Here is a 26,833-nt window from a genome sequence, read left to right on the forward strand (position 1 = left end):
TGAGCCATTTTGTAGTCCATTTGTGTACTTCCAGAGTCCAAGAATCTTTAGGAGTCTGTGTACCAGAATACAGTCTGGAAAAACTAATTATCTGACTGTAGACTGCAATATATTTTTTTTACATTTTCACATAATGGCTGATTTTCATTTTTAAAGTTTCTTGTTTGTCCTTGTGGTTAACTGCTGTATTATTTACCAACTTCAATGGTTTCTTAAACTAAGCATTTGAATCATTGGTTATCATTATACAGCCTGTAGAAGAGACCCTGCAGTTTTCAGAAATGCTGATCTCATTACACTTGACTGTGTTACTACAGCTACAAATGTACACTGAAGTTGGTAAAGAATATAACAATTAACCACAAGGACAGATTAGAAACTTTAAAAATGAAAATTAACCGTTATGAAAAATGTTATCTCAGGTATATGACAGGACATATGAGGATGCTTGTGTATCTTACAAAAATGACAAAAAAGTTTCTAAAAGCAAAAAAAAAAAAAAAAAAAAACAATTACAATCTCATAATTTCTATTACTTTGGCATTTGCCTATGGTGAATAAACCCAAGTACCTTGCAGTAAGTATTTATGTAACAGGACGAATTAAAAACCAATAAAATTCAGCAAGCAATTAAACAATTAAGAACAGTATACTGAATCAGCTATGGTCTAAAAGTTACACATTTTAAAGAAACACATTTTCTTTATTTAAGAAGATGATCCTTAACAAATAATCTGTCCCTTAATGTGTGTGCATATGGGGTAACCTTCTCTACTTTATGGGGTAACCTTCTCTACTTTATTACCCTTTAGCTATTGTGATCACAAGAATGCATGGTACTAAAACAAATAAACAGTCTGCTTTCTGACTTGTTTTTTAGGATCTATATCATATGAGCGAATCGCACATATTGCGAATGCTCATAATATCGAACGTACCTGACCTCGAAGTGCTTTATCTGAGATCGTGGTACAGTGAAGAATGGGATATTTGCCCTTTACTCACTGTAGTGCTATCTTGGAGTTGGAATATATATATTTAGTGGGGGGTATTGGGGGAAAAGCCCTCCACAATTGGAGGTGTGAGGTCCGGTACGTTCAATATTATGAGCGTTCGCAATTTGTGCGATTTGCTCATATGATATAGACCCGTTTTTTTTAAATGTCTCTGACATGCTCCTGGAAGATCTGATGAAATGATGGTATATGATAAAATCAGCTATATTTCTTAGCTTTCCTGTAATGAAACACTTGACAATTTATTTGTTATTCCACTAAAATGATTAGAAAGCAAAAGCTGCCAATAATTTTAACCTGAAATTTTATAAGCCAATAGACTACATTTGGGTTATGAAATATATTTCAGTTATTGATTCCATAGCTTTTTACCATTTACTATTTCTGTCATGACAATATACTTTTGGTTGGTAACATCTAATCTTTAGAAATATCAATAAACAATTTGATAGTGCATCTTCATATTCAAACTCTTTTTGTAGGAAAATATGCCTAAGTTTAGCTTCATTCAAAAAAAAACAAAAAAAAAAAAAATCAATTAGTGCAGACCCTTCTGGCCTGTAGCACTTCTCCATAGGGGAGAAATGGAATCAAAACAGGAGGATAATAAATTCTCCCACACAGAAAACTTGAACTGGTTATAGGTTTTCAAGAGAGTGCACTGGCTATGAATTTATCAAGAATATTTGTCACAACCGCATCAAAACAGCAGGATTGAAACTTATGTACAGAGGAAAAAAAGAGCTCATTTCTATTTCAGGAGATAGTTTGTGAATCTATCACCATGTCATGTTAGATACTCTACATACATACATACAAGCATATATATATATATATATATATATATATATATATATATATATATATATATATATATGGGCCTGCTTCACTTGACCTAAAACCCATTTGACTGTCACCCATTTGACCGACACTCAATTGACCTAAATTTCATTTGACCTAAAACTCATTTGACTGACTCCCATTTCACCGACATTTAAGACATAGACTTGTTGTGGGTTTTCCCTCACCTGTGACTTGCTTGTGATAAAAAGAATTACTGTAACTTATAGTGCTGGCTGTTAGAATCCCGATGGTCATGTACAAAGTAGTGTTGTAGTGTTTCTAAATGTGGGTTTTTCTATTTACATTTTTATGGGAAGTATCTAAAGTAATTTGGCAAATGTTTTGTGTCTTCCCAGGAGTAGTGGCAGCGTGTAGAGTACTGTAGGGCAAGTTAAATGTATAACCCCTTTTCCCCACTGTAGTGCAATCATGGATTTAGTATATATAATTGGGGGGTGTGGGGGGCACAACACACACACATATATTGGGGGGCGTGGGGGGCTATTTGGTTGTACATTGTCCCATTTCTGTTAAGAGAGTTAGTAAGTAGTTTTTAATTTCTGGAAAGGGTTAGTTATTGGTGTTCTATCTGTGCTTGTCTGTGGTTTAAGATTTAGTATGTTGAAATTCAGCATTGTAAGCTGTCGGTGAAATGGGAGTCAGTCAAATGAAATTTAGGTCAAATGGGTGTCAGTCAAATGAGTTTTAGGTCAAATGAAGTAGACCCATATATATATATATATTTTTTTTATTTTATTATTTATTCATTGACATTTGTTAACCGGGTTGGTCCATCTGGGCCAGGAGCCTATTTTCTGTGGAGACCCAAGGAGAAAAGCTCCAATTACATACAATAAAGTATACATGATAGTTTATCAAGCCAAATAGTACAATGACCAATTTCAAAAAACAAAGATTCAGGTGAAGAAAAAAAAACATTATATGTTCTCATTAAAATTCAGGCATTTCAAAAGCAAAAATATAAATATATTTTACTGGAGTGTATACAACAGAGTGTAGTGAGGTTATGTAGGGTCCTGGCAAGTACAGCTTTTTGTCCTCAAAGTGTAGTTTGAGTTCTTTCTTAAATTGTAAAGGGTGTGTTATGGAGAGTAAATGGGATAGAAGGTTATTCCATGCTAGGGATAGGGAGGATTTATAAAGTAATCTACCAATAGATTTTTTTTTTGTTGGTAGATGTTGAGTTGCTGGTTAGAGGTACGGAGTGTGCGAGATGGTATATAGGTGAACACTAAGGAGGACAAGGCTGGGCAGGTTAATGGTTTATACAGTATGGAGTGGATTATTTGAAACTGAGATAGAAGATGTTGTTGTAGGAGTTCTAGCCATTGTAAGGAGTTCAGAGAGAGGCAGTGATGAGAGTTGTGGGGGAAGTTTGTGATGAACCTTGCTATTTTGGGGTATGTTTGTTGGAGTTTGGCTAGGGTAGTTGTTTGAATATTAGTTAGAATAGGGGTGGCATAAAGAAGGGAGGGAAGAAGAAGAGCCTGTGATAGGGACAGTCTGGCATCGTAGGTCAGGAATCTACGGTGTCAGTAGAGCATACCCAGCTTTTGGTGAGTTTTCTTTATACTTTGTAGAATGTGTAGGTTAAATTTAAGTTCATTGTTAATGATGGCTCCTAGAAGTTTTCTGTGGGAGTCAGGTTGTATTTTGGTGTTATTGGAGGATGAGATAAGAAAGTTAGATTTTAGGTGAGAATGTGCCCGGGGGAAGAATAACAGAAGTTTGGTTTTCTTAGGGTTTAGGATAAGTAGATTTTCAGCTAGCCATTTTTCCACTGATAGAAAGGTGTCTTGTGTGAGTGTGTGGAGGTCAGAGATGTTATTGGAAGAACAGATGAGTGCTGAATCATCAGCATATTGGACTAGGACTGATTGTTTGCAGGAGGTATATAGTTCATTTCTAAAGATGTTGAAGAGGAGGGGACCCAGGATGGAGCCTTGAAGCACCCCAGTAGTTACAGACAGGTAGGGTGAGCAGGCAGAGAGCCAGCAAACAGATTGCTGTCTGTCAGACAAATAACTAGAGAAGAAGGCAAGGGTGGAGGGAGCCAGGCAGAGGTTAGACAGTTTAGTCAGGAGTAAAGGGTGAGAGACAGTGTCAAAAGCTTTTGAGAGATTGAGAAAGAGGCTGGATACTAGGAGGTTTTTGTCTTGAGCTTCGGCTATTGTGTGTGTAAATGACAGGAGAGCTGTACAGGTGCTGTGGTTAGGGCGGAAGCCATGTTGGGAGGGTGTGAGGAGGTTCTGTTGGAAGAGATAGTGAAGGAGTTGAGAGTGCACACATTTTTCCATAAGTCTGGAGCGAGGAGAGAGGATGGCAATTGGGCAATAGTTTGAAGGTTCTGTAGAGTTTCCCCCTTTATGCAATGGGGTGGTGAAGAAGGATTTCCAAATATCTGGCACTGTGGATTCTTGGATAGATCTATTTATCAAGAAAGATACTGGATAAGCAATGGATTCAGCAGCTACTTTAAGGAAAGTCTGTGGTAGGTTGTCAGAGGAGGGAGAACAAGGTTTTAGTTTTAGAAGGAGTGACTTTATAATATGAGGGTGGGACTGGTTTTAAGGAGAAGAGATTACTGCTTAGAGGCTTGGGAGGGACATAGGTGGTGTTTGTGTAGTAGTTTGTGGGAGTAAGTTTCTAGACAGTTTCGATGAAGTGTCTATTGAGAAGGGTAGCAATTTCTAGTGGGCTATTGTTAGGGTAAGGAGAGGGGTTTGAAGGGCAACCTGGATTGAGGATTGTCTTTAAGGTGGACCAGAATTTCTGTGGATGTGTTTTACAGTTATTCTGTGGAGAGTTATAATAAGACTTTTTGTCTTTACAGACATGTCTTTTGACGAGATTTCGAAGTTGTTTGCATTTAAGAAGAAGGAAGGCTTGTTTAGTCTTTGTCCAGGTTTTCCAGATTTTGTCATGGTTTTGCATGAGTGATTTAGTTTCCTTAGAGAGCCAGGGGGCAAAATTAGCCTGGATTGTAATGCGTCTTATAGGGGCTAGGGAGTTGAGAATATCTAGGAATGTGCTATTAAATTAGTGAACAGCATCATTCAGAGGCAGGTGTTTAAGGATGGACCACTTGATATTAGAGAGGACAGAGATGAATTCAGATGGTTTAAAGTTATGTAAGCTACGACAGTCTCTATAGGAGTGGGGTTTGTTTGCTTGTGGAGAGTGGCGAAGTATGCTAGTAGGAAGGTGGTCACTCAAAGAGTCTGGTAAGGTAGTTGGGTTGTGGTAAAGGTTGGGAGAGTTAGTGAGTATCCAGTCAATGGTGGAAAAGGAAGAGGTGTTGTGTAGGTACGTAGGGGATGATATCAGTTGGTGGAATCCATAGAGGTTGATGGAGGTCAGTGGGGAGCTAGTGGAAAGTTTGGACCAGTCTATGTTTACGTCACCTAAAATGATAGTTTCATAGGGTAAGTTGAGAGAGAACCAAGAGAGGATGGATTTTAGGATGGGAATGTTATTTCCAGGGGGAATATAAATGGAGACAATGACAAATGTCTTATGGGGGTTTAGATGACAGTTAAGGATAATGAGTTCGGCTGGGTAGAAATCAGGAGTAGGTGTGCTGATGGTTGAGAGGTTTAGGCTGTTTGAGTGGAGAATGGCAACACCACCGTCCTTTTTGTTGAGTCTATCAGAGCGGTAGATGTTGTAACCAGGTAGCAATATTTCTTTGTTAGTTATGTGTGGTTATAGCCAGGTTTCTGAAAGGGCAAGGATATGTGGGGTGTTTTGAGCTATTCAAGCATGTAGTTCAGTGATTTTGTTAGTGAGGCTTCATATATTCAGTGCATAGATAGAAAGGTGTTTGTTCTGTGAGGTTTGTTTTAAGGAAGTTTGAGCAGGGAGTGGGTAGTGGGATGATGTAGGAAAGGAGGGGCTGTTTTTGGCTGTAGGGTTTAGGGTGTGGCAGGGTGGACCAGGATTAGGAAGACTGTCACCAGCAAGAAGTAAGTTGCTGGGGATTGTGTTAGAAGAGTGTGTTACTGAGAAAAACTGGTGGTGGAGTTTTGACTTGGGTATATAAGAGGGGGGTAGATGTTAAGTATAATGAGTTTGTGATAGCAGTGAAAGGTGATGTTGAAGAGAGATGGGGAGATTAAGATGGGGTAGGGGGGAGATAAAGCTTTGATGCTAGATGTGGTAGGAGAGATTAGATGAGGGTGGGAAAGGTGTACATGATAGCAGGTAAGCTTTGTGAGTAGTGTTAGGATTGGTAAAGAGAGGAATAGAAGGAGCATGGTAAAATTAGGTTATGAGAAAAAGAGTGATTTATAATTTACAAATAGGTTTGTGTGTAGAGGAAGTAGAATAAGTAGTGATAGTGTAAGAGATGGGAAGTTTGAGTAGGAAGGAGAGGTGTTAGTGGTTAGTTAATGTCAAAAGGGGAGTGAGTAGAGGCAGACAGGAAGTGGAGTGTGGATGGATGTTGAGGACAGGAAGGGGAGGGACAGGCAACTATAAATGTAATTGTAATGGGGTGGGTGGGAATGGGGATAGGGTAGGGGACCTAAGTGAGCAGAGCCCACCAGCAGGAGCTGCAGAACCCACAAAAAACTATCAGGATATCTTACAGGTGAAATGTAAGAAGAGCCAGGGGTATCTGGTAGAGGAGAAATAGAGAGCAGACACAGGGGAGAGAGACTGGAACAGGATAGTTTGCAGGGAGATTAAGAACTAGCCACATGAATAAAGACCAAACAGTAGCAGAGGTTAGCAAGAAAAAGTAGTGCAGAAATGGCAGGGTAAGGAGATGGGCAGGTAGAGAGATAAGGAGCATACAAAAATAGGGTCTCTAAGAGCAAGAAATGTCTGGTTAAGGGAAGGGGGGAGAACAGCAGAGCAGGTAGAAGATAGAGATACTGGGGAGCGGCCCGATGATGTGCAGGAGGCAGTTAGCAGGGCAATAAAAACAAGGAATACAAAAAAAGTGTTTGTAAGGTACAGAAGGTGAAGCATTCATAGAACATACTCTAGAGTATTAAATCCAGGACGAATAGAGGGAGGCAGTCATTAATATTAGGTCCAGGGTACTGTTAGTTTCCAGCGGGGTAAAGTGAACTTGTGAATGGAAATCAGTCTTAACCTATAAAAAAAGAAGAGAGAGAGATTGAGGCACTAGTAAAACCTCGAGAGTGAAGGCTGACAATAATGTGTGTGAGTTAGAACGGGGGGGGGGGGTTTGAGTATGGGAGTGTATAGGGTGTGTAGGTTGAGCTGTGGGGCTGTTTCAGGTGAGTGTGTAGCATGCACATGAGGCCTAGGGAAATGACTGATTAGCAGGGGAAAAATATGTAGGGAGATGTTTGTGCAACAGTAACATAAAGGGCATTTAAATGCAGTACAAAAAGAAATGCAAATCAATGAGCCTTTTCACAAGAACACACTTTCTGGAGCAATAACAAAAAAGAAAAACAATTGCCTATAAACAAGACACATTACAATGGGCAGGAGATGAAAAATGACAAACAGCACTATTCAGTAACATGTCTAAAAGTGATATGCAGACAAGAGAATATATAGGTGAACAAAATAAACAGCAGTTTCAGCAAGGGAAGCTATGCATGTAGACAGACATTTAAGCAGCAATTTGTTTTAAAAATGGCAACTAAGAACAGAAAAAATAGGGACAAATTATAACACATTTGTAGTCATGCTTTGGCCAATAAATGGTAAAAATAAAGCTAAAAATTAAGTACAACTAATGGGCACTTGCTATCCCCATATACAAGTGAAATGTTGAGTAAATATAAACAAGAACAGAGCCACCACAGGGTAGTGTAATAACCTTTTACTAAAATACAGGTTAAACTAGTTTAAAATGGCAATGCGTTTCAGAATTGTGCTGTCGTTAGGTCACTACACGGCAGAGAAATGCAGATAGGCAGGTTTGCATTGTAAACTAGGTCACAAGGCAGAGAAGAAAGCTGATAGCAGCAGTAAAAAGGACACCAGGTTAGCATGTAAACCTGGTCTGTAGCACCCGGTCACAAGGCAGAGAAAAAAAAAGGTTGATAGCAGTAGTAGAAAAAGGATGCCATTCAGCCACATGGGGGCTGAGTTGGGAGTGATACAGTTTCCACCTGTACAGAAATCATTAAAAAAAGCCATTACTGACAGGCAACAAGGCAGCGGAATTTAAAGCATATAGAATAAGGACGCCAATCTGGCTACGTGGAGCCAGATAATGGAATATTACAACTACACCCCTACCCAAACCTAAAACATGTATGGTTGTCAATAAAAGAGATTAGGACAATGCGGTAAGCATTTAAAGCCAAGAGGGCAATCAAGGTTTCAAATGGATTATTTTAACCGCCAAATAATGCAACCGCTATAGTTTAAAAGTGATCGCTAAGGTATTGAAGCCGCTATAGTCAGATACAGAACTCAGTTACATGCACAAATCTAGGATGAGGCATTCACCAAGCCTTTACGTAGATATTAGCAGTTAGACAACTAGGAAGCCTGTATGCATCACCAGTTTACTTCAGCGCTATGATTAACCAGCTCTAATGTAATACACCTACTATAGCCTGTAAAAAAAGTACACAGTTCACTTGTCAGGGGTTTAAGCTAAAATCTAAAGTATCCAAAGTAATATCTAGATAGATACCATGGAACAAGTACAACCACAAGGATTCAAATAATTCAACAGCTCTGCATTAAATGTAATACTTTCACAGTCAAGAACTAAGGTCAGCACTCAAACAGAAATTGTAATGTAGACAACGCTTACCGGATGACGGCCAGCTGCACACCAGGGGCACTTTTCCAGGGCAGAAGAGAGTGAACAAACAAAGATGGCAAGAAAAAGAGCGCACGTAGAGCTTTAAAGGCCGCAGTGCATTATGGCAAGATGCACAGTAAGATGTCAGTAGGGGGAAGGAGGAGGACAGGAGCAGGAATTAGAAAACAATAAGGTATATACAACACTATACAGGATGAACGGAGTGAGTAGAGGAGGAATAGAAGATCAGACAAGGGAAGGGAGTAGGGAGGTATTAGAGATCAGGACAAAGGGAAGAGAGAGTGCCACAGACCAAAGACACAAGCAGGAATAAAATGCAAAGGTAGATTATAATGGGAGGGTGCAAAAAGAGCACCCCAAGGGGGGGGAGAAAAAGTAGAGCACAGGATAGTGAATGGAATGCAGTAACCAGATAAAAATAACAGGCTGGGTAAAAGGAGGGGGGGGGATCAGCAGGAGGAAGTGAAAGCAGCACAGGGAAAAGGCAATCACGACAATATGTGGGTAGAGAGATGGTACGAGTTCCACCAGCAGGAGCTGCAGAACCTGCAAATAACTATTAGGATAGCTTACAGGTGAAATGTAAGAGGAGCCAGGGGTATCTGGAAGAGGAGAAATAGAAAGCAGACACAGGGGAGAGAGACTGGAACAGGATACATTGCAGGGAGAATGAGAACTAGCCACAAGAATAAAGACCAAACAGTAACAGAGGTTAGCAAGAAAAAGTAGTGCAGAAATGGCAGGCTAAGGAGATGGGCAGGTAGAGATAAGGAGCATAGAGAAATAGGGTCTCTAAGAGCAAGAAATGTCTGGTTAAGGGAAGGGGGGGAGAACAGCAAAGCAGCTAGAAGATGGAGATACTGGGGAGCGGCCCGATGATGTGCAGGAGGCAGTTAGCAGGGCAATAAAAACAAGGAATACAAAAAAAAAGTGTTGGTAAGGTACAGAAGGTGAAGCATTCATAGGACATACTCTAGGGTATTATATCCAGGACGAATAGAGGGAGGCAGTCATCAATATATATATATATATATATATATATATATATATATATATATATATATATATATATATATATATGCATGCACACAGATGTGTGTGTGTGTGTGTGTGTGTGTGTGTGTGTGTGTGTGTGTGTGTGTGTGTGTGTGTGTGTGTGTGTGTGTGTGTGTGTGTGTGTGTGTGTGTATATATATATATATATATATATATATATATATATATAGCCATAAACATAGATATATATACACTTACATACACACATACATTCTGGAGATTCAGAAAGAATGTCAGAGCTGGAGCTAAGAGCTGTGGTAAAAAGCTGCTGTTTGCATGAAGCAGGCATTTGTGACTTAGACATGTTAACTGCAATGAGGAAATACCTCATTATGGGCTAACATACAGGTCTCTGAATCACCCTTAACTACTGCAAGTGCAAATCAGCCCTTTCCTGTGGTACTTAACACTGGCAAGCCCATTCATAGCACTGGCACAGGCATCCCCCAGTCGCGTTCTCAGACACACATACAGACATTCAAACCCACACACACCAATACCTCTTACCTGTCCCTGAGTTAACGGAACATCCCCAATGTCTCTGTCCCTGCCCTTGTAAATCAAAAATCCTTAACGTCAATCAGTAATACAAGACTTCAGGATTTCGTTCTTACTGTTTGTCTTTTTGGCTTTTCCCGGTTAGGGGTCGCCAGAGCGGAACTCCTGTCCGCTAATGATTGGCAGTAGATTGTTTATGGTGCAGAGTTGCCAGCCCGAAGCCCAACCTTTAGCGAAGGCACGCCCATTCACGCATGTTTTTCGGAGGCCACTCGACCTCATTCTTATTATTGTTCATGATGTGCATCATGATGCTAGATCTGTTGCTTTATCATCTTTTTAGGTGAGTCTAAATAAAACTGTAAAATGTCTCCCTGGTGTTTTCTAGTGTTCCTTCCTGCTTTGTACTGAAGCCTCATCCCACATGGACACACTCCTGCTGTTCCCTCTTATAGATACCCTCTCCCTCGTAACTCATGAATTGATGCTATTATTGCATAATGCAATACAGTAGAGTTTCACGCTTCTTATCATGTAAAATAACTAATTTATTTCTAATCATAGTAAATTAAACATTTTTTCAAAGAATCATGAAAAAGTTGTTTAACATTAAAACTGAGCAAACCAGAAAAAGTCTTAACAATGTCATTACCAACATAAAGTAGCATAAAGTATTTTAAGAATTAAGCCAACACTGGAATGGAGAAAGGAGATTCTGCAGATAGGGATGACTGCAATTAGGGGATAAGAGAATAGGCAAGAGGGGCCTGAAATTTACTGGAGGAAACTGACAAAGGAACCAAGGTATTGAAAGCAAATAATTACACAGGAGAAGTTAACAGAATGGGAAGAGGCCAAAAATACACTTGGACTGCAGGCTGGAGATTGTCTTGCCTATCAGGGATTGATATCAGAGTATAGGCAAATACAGAGAAGCAGGGGGATCCTAATCAAAATACCAACACTGGTAGAGTTTTTAGTAAAATCTAGAACAGAAGCTGATGTTAAAAAAGGGATAATTAGTAATGCATATAAAATATTGCATGATAACTATAGGAATCAATCAAAGGAGGTCAGAAAAGACTGGGAAGAGAGACTGGATAAGCAATTCACAAAAAAATAATTGGAGGATATATGCATGGCTGCCAAATATAAAAAAAAAAAGGCTAGAAAACTTAGGAGTTTTGCAGACTCCAAAGAATTTTTCCACAAGTTGATTGCAAATGTTGGAGGTGTAATGGGGAAGAAAGAGGTAATGGAGAGCATATTTTTTAGGATTGTAATGAGTCAGTTGACTTTAAAAATTCCCTGCAGACTACTCTGTCAAAAATACTGGGTGAGAAAATTAGTGTTGTTGTTGTTGGTCTTTCGGCTTTTCCCGGTTAGGGGTCGCCACAGCGGAACTTCGGTCCACTAATGATTGGCAGTAGATTTTCACAAACGCCGAGGTGCCAGCTCGACATTCAACCTTCAACGAAGGCAGCCCATTTACATGTCTTTCGAACGGCCACCCAACCGCGGGGAGGACATGCAGACTCCACACAGAAGGCACTCCCCCGCACTCCAGCCGAGAATCGAATGGGAGAACCTCTTGCTGTGAGGCAACAACGCTACCGCTGCACCACCCCAGATCTTTTTGAACTGTGATAAAGAATCAGAATTGCCTAAACATAGCAAGGCTTCGCTGAGTTTAATTATGGTGGCTGCCAAAAAGCAATTACTAGAAAATGGAAATCAAAGTCTAAACCAACTGTACTAGAAGTTCTGAATATAGTAACAGAGATAAAAGAAAGAGAAGTTAGATCTTTAGAAAAGGATAAGAGCAAATTACATAGAAAAATGGGAAGTGTGGGAACAAAACATGCAAAATAATGTTTTGGAGGAGAAATGAGGCTTAAGGGAAGGCAAGAATTGAATGAGATATGTAATGTTCAATTGACAATTACTGTACAGAAGACTGTATGTGATTTATAATGTTTGCAACTGAAAATATATCAATATGGTTTGTTTTCATTTATATAAATGTGCAACTGCCTGTGTCATAACTGATAATTCAATAAAGATGGTTCTTGTTAAAAAAAAAAACAAACAAAAAAAAAACCTCTGTTATTACCAAAAGAAGGTATGGAGTTACTTTCAGCATGTGTGCCTTGAATAACTAACAAAATATACGCCTGTGTCCAAATCACAAGTAAAACTTTCTGAACTGGTATCACTAACATATGGATTTAAAAGAATATAAATATGTAAAAAATCTCATTACATATTTTTAAAATAATATAATGAAAGTAATTTTTGAACAAGGCAATAATTTTAGTAATGCCATTGGGACAACCGCAGGCACAAATTCAAAAGTGCATGCTCATAACTGCCCAAAGACATGGCAAAAATATTATATTTTTTCACAACTGATCTCATAGATATTAGCAGTATTTGATATACAGTTACAAAGCTAAAAAAATATGTAAAATAATTGTGTCACATGAAACAGTTTTATGTTCTGCACTATATTTTATATATATATATATATATATATATATATATATATATATATATATATATATATACATATACATATATATACATATACATATATATGGATTCACTTCAGAAGCTCGAATTTACAAAATCTCGAACTGCAAATAACAGAAACCAAAAGATCGAGTTTCGTAAACTCGAACTTCTGAAGCGAAACCAAAAAAAAAAAAAAAAAAAAAAAAAAATACAAACCACCACACCCCCCCCCCACTTAAATATACTAACTCCAAGATCGCGCTACAGTGGGGAAATGCGAAATCTCCCGTCTTGCGCTGTATGCGGAAGCGCAAGACGGGAGATTTCTCATTTCCTGTCAACACCGCAAAAAAAATAAAACATTACGTACACACAGAGCGTACAAGAATCCTTGCCTCTGTGTGCACGCAATGTATTAAGGTAAGTAAACTCTTATTTTTAAACACTACACATATTCGATTTACTGAAATCTCGATCATATGGTCTCGCCCATATGAAATTGAATTTCAGTCATTCGATTATGTGAAGAGTTCCCATATATATATATATATATATATATATATATATATATATATATATATATATGTATGTATATATATATATATATGTATGTATATATATATATATATATATATATATATATATATATATCTACATATATATTTTATTTATTTTACATTTGTTGACCAGGATAATCCGACTACATATACACACACACACACACACACATACATATATATATATATATATATATATATATATATATATACATATATACATACATATATTCCCAACAGTTACAATTTCTGCCCTAATTATTTCTTTTGCATATAATAATTCCTGCTACTGTTCTGAAGTGGATTCCAAGACTTGGTTCTGTAACAAGTCCACCATCTCCTGATGTTTAAACAGGTCCAAACTGACAAAGGACTTGCTTGTGTAGTCACAGCACCTAGGAGTGCTATAAGTGTATGTGCCATTTACACTTTTTAGTGAGCTATTTTTTCTGTAATAGAAACTTCACCTGTTAACATCAGGTTGATCCCTGATATTAGTATTTCTGCTGCGAAATAAACACTAATTGCAGTTATATCAGCTATTCAGAAAGACTTTTAATGTCTCTGTATAGTAGTAAATAGTGTACAGTACAAAGTGTAACACGTTCTGATACTGATTAGAGATGCATGACTGGAGGCACAATGCTGACTCACCACAAGTAGGGCCGCATGGCACAGAACTGCAGTCACACTTGTATCAGCAACTGTGCTGCTGGACAGACCACATTATAGTGATCACATGGCCCAGCAGGACAATAGCAGGGAGGTTGTGTGCTCAATATTGTGTGTGTTCACATGCACTGCAAAGTACCTTATAACTATAACACAGCCACTAAATGCAGAGTACACAAAGACTCCACAGCACAGTGCTGAGGTAGTTCACCATATAAAGTGGGAGGAAAGGGGGAGATAGTACAGGCAAAAAATGAGAAAAAGCAGGAGAACACAAAGGACAATATGAAGAGCAGGTGGGAGGGAAGAAGGATAATCTTTTTTGGGGGGACAGATACCCTTGTTTTCTTTTTGTAATAGGTTAGACAGGGGTGGTTATAAGAAGGAACTATGGGGAAAAGATGGGCACATTAAGGTGGCAGGGGCACACAAAGATATAAAGCAGAGAAAAACAAATAGGAGAGGGAGTGACATGAGGGGGTAAACAGAAGTGAAGTGGATTGATACTGTGCAGATAAATGGTGATGGGGAGGAGTGCACATCAAAAAGGGGATGGGATCTGACCCAACAGGATGAGGAATACAATGATGGGGACCAATGGGAGGTAAGAAGGGTCTACTGGAACAGACCACAGGGGAACCCACCATGATGTCAGTCACCTCTGTAGTTGACATCATGGTGGGCCTAAGATTGCCATCCTTGAAAAAGGCAAACATCTGACAAAAACTCTGCCTTTTTCATCCACTCAATACCACATTTATTTCAATAAGTAAATGTGCATTTCTTTTCCTTCAAAGTCAATAATCATGATTTACACAAGTTGCTCTACCAGCCATGGCCCTAGTGCCTTTGCCAAGGTTGGGCACTATTTATCCTGGGCCACGTGCACCCAGCTTACATTTTTATTCTTATCTATCTCGGTGACATATACCATAGTCTATATAGTACAGATAAAAAAAAAAATATATATATATATATATATATATATATATATATATATATGGATCTAGGACTTTTGATCGAAAGATCAAAAGCCCGAATCCATTACCACCGAGCACACTTTAACAAAAGCGCTTTCATCGAAAAAGCGCTTTTATTAAAGTATGTTAAAAAAAAAAAAAAAAAAAAAAAAAAAAAAAATCTACTTGAATGCAGGGGGGCAAGCCCCTTGCACCCCCCTACTTTGATATTCTCACTCTAAGGTCAGACTACAGTGGGGAAAAGGGAATTTTTCCTTACCACACCGTAGTATGACCGGAACAACAAGCATACTTATTCGAAAGTGCTGCTTCGGTGAACAGCACTTTCGCGCAAGTATGCTCACCAAATTGGGAGTCGGTGAAAGATGCAGTCGAGCATCTGTATGGATCCCATATATATATATATATATATATATATATATATATATATTACATACACACATTATACATCTGTTTTGCTTAGTAAGATTTAGTAAACAGGTTCCAGTACATAACAGTACCTACCAAGACTTGATGATGAATTCAGTTCAAGCTAAATTCTTCTTTCTTTTTTCTTTCTTTATTTATTCCTTCATTCATTTTTTTTTTTTTACTGATTCCATCTTGTGATCTAGACTTCAATATGGATGATTATCTTAGGTCAGTATTAAAAATGGTTAACAGAGTGGATTAATTCATGCAGCATACACTGGGCCAGTAAACGGCATACAGGAAGACCACTGAGAGTAAGGATGGAAAGGTAACATTGTTAACCCAGTGGTTTAATCAGTGGCACTGCTCAAAGTCTTATTTGTTTAGTATTTGCATGGGAATATGCTATTTAACTGATATCTCTTTTATTAAAAATGTTTACAATGTTAATTAAATCAAATGACAGTTTAAATCACTTAATTAATGTTAATGCCTTTGTTGGAAATTATCCCTGGACAGTGAGAGTGTAGTTTCAATGTCTTTTTTATGTTTTAAATGTTTGGCATTTGTTGAACTGATGATCACAGTATGGCAACAAGGCAGCAAGATACCATTTTGACGTAAGCAACTTGCTCTTTCTCAACCTCTGGGCAACAGTGAAGTTATATGCTTGGGGTTGTTGGGGTGAAGGGATCCCAAACCTTTATGTTTGATTTGTGTTTTTAATGAAATTACAATGTCCTATTTATTTTTTCAGCTTCCATCACTTTGTTTCTTTACTGAAAGCCTCAATGTAGAGTTCTTCAATGAGATCATATAATGCTGTTTACGCAATTAATATATATTTAGTTAATAACACTATGTTAGCCAGCTGTGTAGTGATGTGTTGCTATTCATATGCATAGCACTCTCACAGGACTGACCACTAATGCAACAAGTAGCAGACTGAGCATATGAGTGGTCTATAGTGAATGGATTTCACCTAACAGTAAACAGTGCCAATTATCATTAGGATCACAAAATTTTAAGGTTGCCCTCTGAGGAACTGGCATCCTGCCCATGATCATTAGTTTATTTGCACACAGCACACAGGTTCTAATTCCACCATGACTTGAACTGGCAATGCGAACATCAGTGAATGGCTGCATTGATATCAAGGTCATATATAAGTTGGTAGTAGTACCAACAGCATGTACTGAACTATAAAGATTTTGTAAACATCATAAAGGGTGTTTTGGGAGATGATTCTGAAGTAGAGAAGGCAGGTAAATAAGTTTCCAAAATCTTTATGATAGGGAGGTACTTGCGCCACTATGCAACTGTTTTATTAGACCTAAACTAGAATGGGGCTCCTCTATATGGACCTACCACAGAAAGGAACAAATAGAAGGGTCAGAATGTTGGAGCCCTTGTCAGTGAAATAAACAAACTCAGGAGTTAATAAAATCCACCAAAGCAAAGTTTGAGGCTAAAATACCTTCCCAAGCCAAAGACAATTACAAAGCATTTTTTAGTTATGTTTGTTAATCTCAAAAGCACACCACAGCAATGCACATTGCTGATTGTGAATAGTGTTACATACACTAAGGCTGAAGATAGAGTGAACCTAATGGCTAAAAAATTTAGCTCAACTATACCCTTCTCTATCTGCTCCATCTGTCCCTCAAAATGCACCTGAAACTGGCTCGCCTCCAGCTACTACACATGACCAAGTTCTAAAAGTGCTACCAAAAACAAAAAATACTGCATCGATGGGCTCTGACAATTTACCTGGATGCATTTTAAATAGCATGAAGCACAATTTAGCCACACATCTAACACTGTTCAATCTCAGCCTCCATACAGGTTTCGTACAAAGCAAATGGAAAACAGCTACAGTCATTCCCCTCCATAAGGGAGGACCTTCCACAGACTCAGGCAATTACAGACCCGTAAGTCTAACCAATCTCATATGCAAAGCCATGGAAAGGCTTATTATAGAATTTATCAGTCAGGACACAGGGAACCTCCAAACACTGGACCGTCTCAGTTTGGATTCATCAAGGGCAGACCACACTTGCTCACTCAGGTGGATTTTTTGAAAAGGTCACCAAAGCAATGGCTGAAGACAAGATGGCATACCACATACATTGACCTGGCAAAAGCTTTTGACACAATTCCCCACTCAGGCACAGTAGAAAAGCTTAATAAACTGGGAATAAACCCCCATGTCACCCACTGGATTGCCAACTGTTTCACAGATAGGACATAGATAATCAAGACAGGGGAATTTACCTTGACAAAGAGACCTTTCACCAGTAGAGTCCCGCAGGCATCTGTGCTGGGGCCTCTCCTGTCTGGCATCTATTTTTCTGATGTAAAAGTGAATATGAAAGGGCTCTAGCTGATTAAGTTTGCAGATGACTGCAAACAAGGAGCAGTCACTGAATCCCCAGATGACTTAGCCATCCTGCAGGAAGGTTTGTCTCAAATAAATAACCAGTACCAAAATCATGGATTGAAACTAAATGCCAAAAAATGCATTATTGTATCCTTTGGAAAGTCATCTCCCCAAGGGAACTACCACATTAAGAATATGCCCCTAAGATTTGACCCAGTTGTTTGGGATTTGGGAATTTAATGCAGACAGTGACCTAACTTTTGACCAACATGTGTCTATTGTTAAGAAAGTCCTTCTACATTGCACAACTTATAAACAAAGGGATTGTGTTTAGATCTAGGGATGCCACTGTCCCCTTTACTCAGTCGTCATTAGGCTAATCATTGAATATAATATCTATCTATTCTATAGTATCTATCCAGGCACATGCAACAACTGGAATGCCAACAGACATACCATACTAAAAAGATATAAGGCCTAAGCAGCATGTCTTACATGGACTGACTCAAACCCCTGTCACTATACTTGCTAATTCTACATACTACTAAGAGGTGACCTTTGTCTGGCATACAGGGCATCCTCTGATCCATTAACAATTGATTTACTGCACATCAGCAAGTCAAACAACATCAGAAATACTCAGCCTAAGGATCTGAACCTCTTCTGCAACACCAACAGAAGGTTTTGAGGGAGAGGTATAGCTCAAAGAGGATACCATTGCTATGGAACAGACTTCCCACCCACATAAAATAAAGTTAATTCTTGTCTGTATTCTAGTGCAAGCATTTAGCTCTAAGTAGAAAAACAAACAATTTACCCCAGGACTGTCCCCTGTAATACTAATGAATGGATGCAGCTCCTAAATGTTTTATCCCTTGTATGTGTCAATTCAAATTATCTATGGTATCATCCCTGTTATTCTCACTAGGGTAATTGTCGACTATGGTATGGATAAGACCACTCTCTAACCAAATGGGATAGGTTAATTCAAGTACAAAAAAGGAAACTGTCTAGGCTTAAAATGGCCTGCAAAGCCAAATAGCCTAGGCCTAGTAATCACCTATGAACCTATGGACCTATGAACAAACTCAGAGGTGGCTCACTAAAAAGATAATTATAAGTCACATAGAAAACCAGGCTATATTATACAAATGTAATACCTTTTGCTCATCACATATATGGCTGAGGGGAGATTATTTGATGAACTTGGTGTTTCAGAAACTTAGTCTGTTAAGGTCATGACCATAAGCTGGAGACTATCAGACTGACAGAAGACAAACTAAGGAGAAATGCAAAGTCATGCTGGCATCCACACAGTAATTCAGAAGTAGAATAATCTTCCCCTATCATTAAGGCTGCCGCCACACTGGAACTTTGTAAATTTACGTTGAATCAAGAAATGGGGTACAATTCATTTCAGCTTGGATACTAATAACATATACAACTGAGTGGTGTGCTCTTCTGATAAATACATGCATGTAAAGGTAATGTATTCTGAATACAAGATTACTGTAATAATAGGTAAGTACGGATTATATGATGAACTGATTTTGAAGTGATGATTTTGCACAAACTAAAATATTTGGCTCAGTGTAATAGGGCAGCAGAGACAGCTAACTGGCAAAGTGGGGTTAGAATCCAGAAGGCAGAATTACTCTTCTCATTCATAAGACTTTTATTAGGCAATGCCTTGATTACTGTGTTCAGCTTTGTAAAAACAAAGGAAAAAAATTACCTGGAAGAGGATATAGGATTAACAGCATACAGTTTGAAGAGCTGTGGATTAAGAATAGCATGAAAACAGCATAACGCACTGAAGCGATTAAGGAAAAAGGTGAAGAAGAGGGCATTCATTTTTTTAGTGCCTCTTACCCAGTGTATGCCGACCACCAAGCCACTCCTCATCAGACTCAGGGTGATCAACACCCATATTATGGAGTCACCCAGTACAATACACAGCAAGCTGTCTGGATGAGGCTATCATCATGGCAGCAATAAGGTTTAATTGTGTTCCTGTTTGCAACTAGTCCCTCTGCTCTGCTTTCCACGACAACCCACTGTTGTTCCCTGCCCAGCCAAGTCCAGCTTTCCCCCCAGACTGGAGCTCTGCGGCAACCTCTTTGGCTTGTCCCTTGGTAAGAAACAAATGGAGCACATTTCTCAGAATCTACACATCATCGAGTATGCTGCATCACTCAAAGAATTACCGATATTTCGCTGTCCTATGCATGCATGTTCCTGCACATGTGACAACAGCAGCTACCAACATCATCTTGGTTAATCTCAGCAAATACCCTTACCTGGACCATCACCTGCTTTCCAAATTCTAGTTCTTCTCTCTAACAAAGGAATGTCAGAAGTGCTGGCTGGGAGCCACCACATTCTTCCTCCACTGTGGATGAGATGTAGCCACTCATTTAACATTATTCCTTCCCTGGTTCTTCCAGCACACAAACTGCTAAATGAACTCTGGGTTTCAAAGTCTTGGTCAGTGCTTTTTACCTTGGCACTACATAGCACAAAGGGTGAAGAACAGAGTGGTGAGGAGGATATAGGAAAAACGCTAGAAAAGTTTCTTTAAATAAACTGCTAACCCAGCACAAAAGAAAACTGTTAAGACCACTGATAGATTTAAAAAGGCATAGGGTATACGGAGGACAAGAGACGATGTAGCTGTTTAATGAAAGACTGACATACTTTTTGTTAGTTCATTCTAGTATATTCATCTAAATGCATCAGGTGAAACAATGACACCAAGATGCACCAGAAAGTGATCCTATGGTGTCAGACTTCTAGAAACTATGTGACTATGCTTCACAGTAGATTATGTGTTTCAGTACTGAATGTGTTAACTGCAGGAAGAGGATTTCTCAATCTGCTGGTACAGGAAACTGTTAGGTAACTGTACCATAAAAATCCATGAAGTGCAAACTGAACTGCTACAAAGCATTTTCTCATATTTCCTGGAAATGACAGCAGTTGTTATTACTTTAAATGCAGTTGTAACAAACTTTGTGCATTTGTACACAAAAGGAAAGGAAGTATCACTGTGCACAGTGTAGAATAAGTACACAACATCATCACTCACTGTTACTTCCATACCTGGAAAGAGAAGCTTTATTGATGGCATGATGAAGGTTCTCATCTGGATAATGAGAATGACGCCGACAAATACGCAACAACTGACGTGTGGACAGTGATGAGGCTAGGGACTGTGCCTACAAACATTACATAAAGAAAACAAAGTTCATTGCACTAGAAACTATAATTAACAATCACATCTAGCTAAAAAGTGTCTCAATGCATGCTTGTAATTTATACTGATTAAACTTAACAGATCTACTCTTGACATATGTCTCAATGCTTTTGTGACTGATGCAACTCCGTGCAGCAGGAGAATTTGTTAATATGTAACAGAGTGCATTTACTTACCTCTTAAAATATCTGATCTTCATAGCTAGCTTTCATAGGTTGGTACTAGGTGATCGGCCCTAGGGCCTATACAAGCCTAGCCATAACAATTCCCTGGCTATTTCTTCCCACAGTATTTACTTCCCAGGACCCCTGTCTAGCAGGGTGACTGATGTGATCCCCGGGGTGAATTTCCTATCTCCCATCCAGTCATCAAGGTTTCTTTTGAAGAGGGCCAAAGAGGTGCTCTGCTTGACATGTGGGAGGGTGGCCTAATGGTTAAGGTGTTTGCCTTACAAACACAAGGTGAAGGGTTTGAGTCTCACAAGGGATAATTGGCTAGGCTTAAAATGGTTTGCAAGGGCAGTTAGCTTAGTATGAACCTATGAACTTATATGTATGGGCAGGCTATTCCAGAAAAGTACCATTTGTGAAGAGAAGCACACCTAGTGCAGGGGACAGACCTAGTACCTGGATTGGACATCCTAAGTGGTGATACAGCACAAGTCAGTAGAATACACCAGTCTTATCACCTTATAGTTCTAATTACTGACAGACAAAAGGGAGACCAATGCAAAAATAAAGGTGATGAACAGAAATATAACTTAAAGAATTAAATGGATTATATTGTAAAAAAACATTTAGTATACCAGGAGCTAGTTATGAGATAAAAGTTGAGGCACTAACACAGAGTGGGCCAGGGAAATGTGAATGAATGTAGAAGTGAAAAGGCAGAACACAGAAATGGACTGTGTCAGGTCTAATAGAACTGTGGCTGCTACTCAATATCACGGTCAGGAATCAGCCTATGAACTCTGTCTCATTTAACAGCTACAGTTGTTGCATTTCTATTCTTTATAAATTAACACCGTTTTTAATATACAGCTCACTCCTGCACCAGACTACAAATCTTGGATGGAGTGGAAGCCCAAAGAAATTAAATTTCACTCAACTTTGTTTTACCTTACTTAGCTATCCATGAAAATAAGTTATCTATATCAGTTAACCTGACTGATATTCTCATGCGCACACCAGCTGCTCCTAAAGGATAGAGCAAAAAAGGCAACTTATTTTCTAATGCACATTCCTCCCATGTGTAATACTGTTTCCTGCACATCACAACAGTTGGCAAACTACCTCCAGGTTACTATGAAAACCTGCTTCACATATAACTGAATCAGTAGATGTAGAATAATAAGCTACTCTACTTATCTGTCTGTAACATGCTTATCCTAAAAACAACATATGCTGTTTGTGGACCTATGAGTACAACTCATGTCCTAGAAATATATTCCATGAAAGTAAACTCTCACAGAAGTCTTCTAAACCTCTTGAGCAAATAAAACCTCTCATTTTTTTAAATTTATCACCTGGAATTTGAGAGTCAATATATATATATATATATATATATATATATATATATATATATATATATATATTTTGCCATTTTGTTTTTTATGAATGAACAAAAAAACTGTCAAACAAACACTGACACACACAAACAAGCATCCAGCCTTTGCATAATGATATACAGCACAAAGGCAGAAGTAATAGGCTGGTACACCCATGATTATCTAACAGCAGCTGAAGGGTTAAAACTGAAACTTAATTACACTGCAAACTTTCAAAATTTTCATTATTCTCTTCATTATAAGAGGATATTATTTCTAAAATAAAAATATTTAGTAACTCAACTTTTCTGGTGACATACTGCTAAACAGTTTGCTACAAGAATCTCAAAACTTCCAATCTCTGTATTGTTTTCTGTTAACATCTACATACACTGACTGTCTTTTTTGTAAATGTTGTTTATTTATTTATCTGTTTTTTTTTTACCAGGATAGAGCATTGACCAATTCCAATCTCAGCCCGGGGTCAAAGACTGACCAGCCATACAAAATAGACCACAGTATAATAATACATAATTAACAGTAAAACATTACAATAGTAGAGTAGAGTATTGGATACATAGTAAATTTCAAAATGTACAAAAGTTTCAAAATATTTGAGAAATTGGAGAATAACAAGTTAGAGATGCAAAAAGGAGCAAAGGAACTTACTGGTTGAGTTAAGAGTGTAGAAGAGTACATTCTGCTTGCTTAACTAAATATGATTTTAGGTGAACCTGAAACTTGGGAATAAGAGGATAAGTCTTTTATTTCAGGTGGGAGGGACTCTCAAAGTTTAAGCCCAAGAACTGAGAATGTATGGTCAGAGTGCAGAGCAGAATAATCCAAATCACAGACACACAGAGATGGGTCACTGATGTCAAGGGATTCAGTCTGCATAACAAAAATGAAAAGGGGACAAGTAGAGACCAGATCATCACTCCAAGATGAGCATAAGACAGATGGTTTATCAGAAGACGGAAGGTTTGGCAATGCTGACAGCACAGCTAGCCAAGGAATAGATGTACTCAGTGTCCACTGGAAAACGTTTTCCAAGAAGGAAAAAATGGAAAGATTTGGTGCTTATGCTGAGCTTTACAGACATACGAATGTAAGAGTCTCATTTAAGTTAATCTCAAAAACAAATCTCAAATGCAGCCTTCAGCAGTAATGCTTTTGCAAAGGATAAGTTACCTTCTGCTCCAACTGCACTCCCTCAACATCCTCTCCAAAGTTATACATTCTAAGTAAACACCCTAACATCCTTCCAAAATGTATACAGTCTGAATTTAAGATTTCATGACCTCTGAGTAAAGGATAACATTAACCTGAAAACCTAAGTGTGAGGTTTCACTTGTGAGAGTCATTCAGATGTGATCCTGCATTGCAAGAATATGCAGTACAACTGTAGTGAAGAAGTGACAGCTAGCATCAGCTGGGTGCACACACTAATGCTAACACAGAATGGCAGGGGCAGGGTAGAGTACACGTGATACTGATGTATGCTGTGTACACTTGAAAATAAACCTCAAATATGTACCTATTTAATTATTTGTTCACTGATTACAGGGCAGAATGCAATAGGCATATCAGACTGTTTAAAGAGTGCCCTTAAAGTCTGTCCTGGATAAATCACTAATTTAAAGTCCCCATTAACAAGGAGAGACTATATCAACAAATGTCTTCAGGATGCAGCTTAATATTTAAGTCTGATAAAATTATGTCATCTAAAATGGAAGGAGACAAATATTAGTAGCCATGTAATCATCTCAGTAACTCCCCTGCTATTTAAAGACCATAGATCCAGCTTAACACTACTCCAAGAAGACCTACATGTGACCACACCCAATAGCAATAAAGAACACATTCTCAAGAGAAAGGCGCACAAAGCTTACAGACTGCAAACATCATCGTTGTACAAGCCAGTGTGTCTTGCAATGCCTAGTGATGAGACATGAGAAAGGTAAGTGTCATCAGAGTAGGAGACTAAATACATGACCATCTTAGATGGCAGAAATGCAAAATTTAAAAAAGGGAACATTACCAAAGTCTTAAAACAAGTATCACAATTATGGTAGAAGTATCATATAGTTTTTAAGGAAAACATACATAACGGCTACTCAAAGGCTGGGTTACTGTGAATGAGTGAACGATGATTCCACAATAAAGCCATTTCTCTCCTTCCTTCAATGCGTTTCAAGGGGTGCAAACTGCAGAGAAATAGTAGGCATTCGCAGAAACCCTGAAAGCTCACATTTATGACAGTTATAAAACCTTCCATATTAAAAACAGGAAAGCAGAGGAATCCTCACAGTTAAGGAATGGCAAGCAGATAGGAAATGGTAAACAGAACAAACCCAGAATTTTTTGATACCTTGCAAAGGTGCTCTTAATACTAGTAACTGATAAGTAAAACAGTGAATGACTGAATGGGCACACTGAATATTTCGATAAAAAAGATGAGTAGGAGAAAAAAATACTGCAATCAGATTAAAGATCAAGGTCAATATCTTCAACTAAAATAGACTGTATGACAAACATCTGCTTTTAATGAGCTAGTCACGCAAAATGAACATATACGTGCTAACAAGAAGAATTAGCACATTGACAACATGTACTGAAATTAAAATGTTCTAATACTGAGATAAAGACACTAACAAAATTTGCCTAACCATATTTAGAAATGACCAAATGAACCTTTGGTGAAAGCTGAGAGAAAAAATTGTCAGTGGGATTTTCCATGATCTCCATCCGTGTAAAGGAAGATAAACAAGACATGGAAATTATGTAGCTATGGACAGACAGAAATTAGTCAAAATAATATCTGTTAACATAGGTAGTTAATAAACAGATCACCAATGCAATGCATTCTTCATGTGAGGGACTTTGTACCTTATAACTATCCTGAGGAAATAACATCTTAGCGGAGAAGGTTTGAAATTCTGCTTGTTATTAATGTTAACTATTTTCACATACAGTTTTATATTATAAACTTTGTTCTGCACTGTGACTATTCAAAATACAGACAGTAGTAGTAGATATGTTACTCTGTTGTGGCTGGCGACAGCAGTGTTTTTACTGTAAAACTCACACAGATTTATTTCCTATTTGACATCACATGCTCTCAAACATCACCTTTGCCCAAACATTCTTACAATGCTGAAAAGATTGTAAGGGAAAAATGACAAACAGAAAAAAAAAGTCAAAACTAAATGAGGTTCAAGCCAAGACAAATGCAGACAGACAAACATATAGATTACTAGAGGAAGGAGAATGGAAGAAAATTAAACCCATCCTTCTACGTGACTATTCGATGTTATCACACTTTAAGTTTGGGTCCAACACAAATGAGGTATATGAAAAAAGGTATTTAAAATCTCTAAATGGCAGTTCCATTTATAATCACATCATTCCATTCCCCAGCATGCCTTCCAAGAAGACTGCAGAAAATTAAAAATATCTGTAAGGTGTAGAAAAGGAAGTTGGAAGCTTCAAGTTTATATTAAAGATCACTAGCTTTTGTTTTTCAAACTACTACTGAGAAGCTGTGGAAGTTCCTGGAGGCAAGACTTATTGGTTAAGCAAATGCTTTTAGCAAGATCTGAGATCCTGTATTTCATAACAGTGTTGCAAAATTTCACAAATTAGCATCTAAAATCAAGCTAAAAAGTCAAAAGAACAATCTCCTTATATCATTAGATCATTTACATTCTCAGCTAATGACGCATAATGTTCAAAGTTCTTTTTAATGTGGATAACATTTTTCCGTTCTATTAATATAAAACATGAGCTACATAAACCTGAATGCAAACCAAATGAAAACAACATTGTTTCAAATAATTCTGCCGCACCAGTTCATTGTGTGGCTACTATGATTCCTAAAATACTTAAATTGTTAATGACACAATGAGAGATATTTAGTTCTAAAAATGTGTGTTCTTATAACTTAAGCAATTATTAAAAAAAAAAAAAAAAAAAAAACAGAACCAAATGGATAAACCATTAAAATAAAATTTGCGATAAATGATTTACTATTTTTGAGTACAACACATACATTTATTCAGGTATCATTGTTTATGCTATGGTAAGCATTCCTTTGTGTTTTTTTTTTTCGACAATACTCTAGGATACACTTTTGAAAACATTTGGGGGAAATGAGTAAAGATCTGAGAGAGCACTGTACTTGTAATTTCATACAAGAGGTTTTCAACAAAATAGAAGTACATTTAGTTACTGGACATTTTGACAAATGTTTGCAACAATGCATACGGTTGTTCAACGACTGCTTATTGCATCTCCAATAAAAGGCGTGTGGCAAGC

At 38.0% G+C, this 26,833-nt stretch overlaps 1 protein-coding gene across 1 annotated transcript in view; it reads right to left on the reverse strand.

The window, feature by feature from the left end:
• VWA8 (von Willebrand factor A domain containing 8) overlaps nt 1–26,833 on the reverse strand; it is a 3,458,065-nt gene that overhangs the window by 2,186,149 nt on the left and 1,245,083 nt on the right. Inside the window, exon 17 of the mRNA XM_044071701.1 lies at nt 20,817–20,932. Coding sequence (XP_043927636.1) covers nt 20,817–20,932 — 116 coding nt within the window. The remainder of the gene's footprint in view (nt 1–20,816; nt 20,933–26,833) is intronic.

This window comes from Protopterus annectens, chromosome 5.part0 (genome assembly GCF_019279795.1).
Source record: "Protopterus annectens isolate FY-2018-M chromosome 5.part0, PAN1.0, whole genome shotgun sequence".
Taxonomy (NCBI): Eukaryota; Metazoa; Chordata; order Ceratodontiformes; family Protopteridae; genus Protopterus; species Protopterus annectens.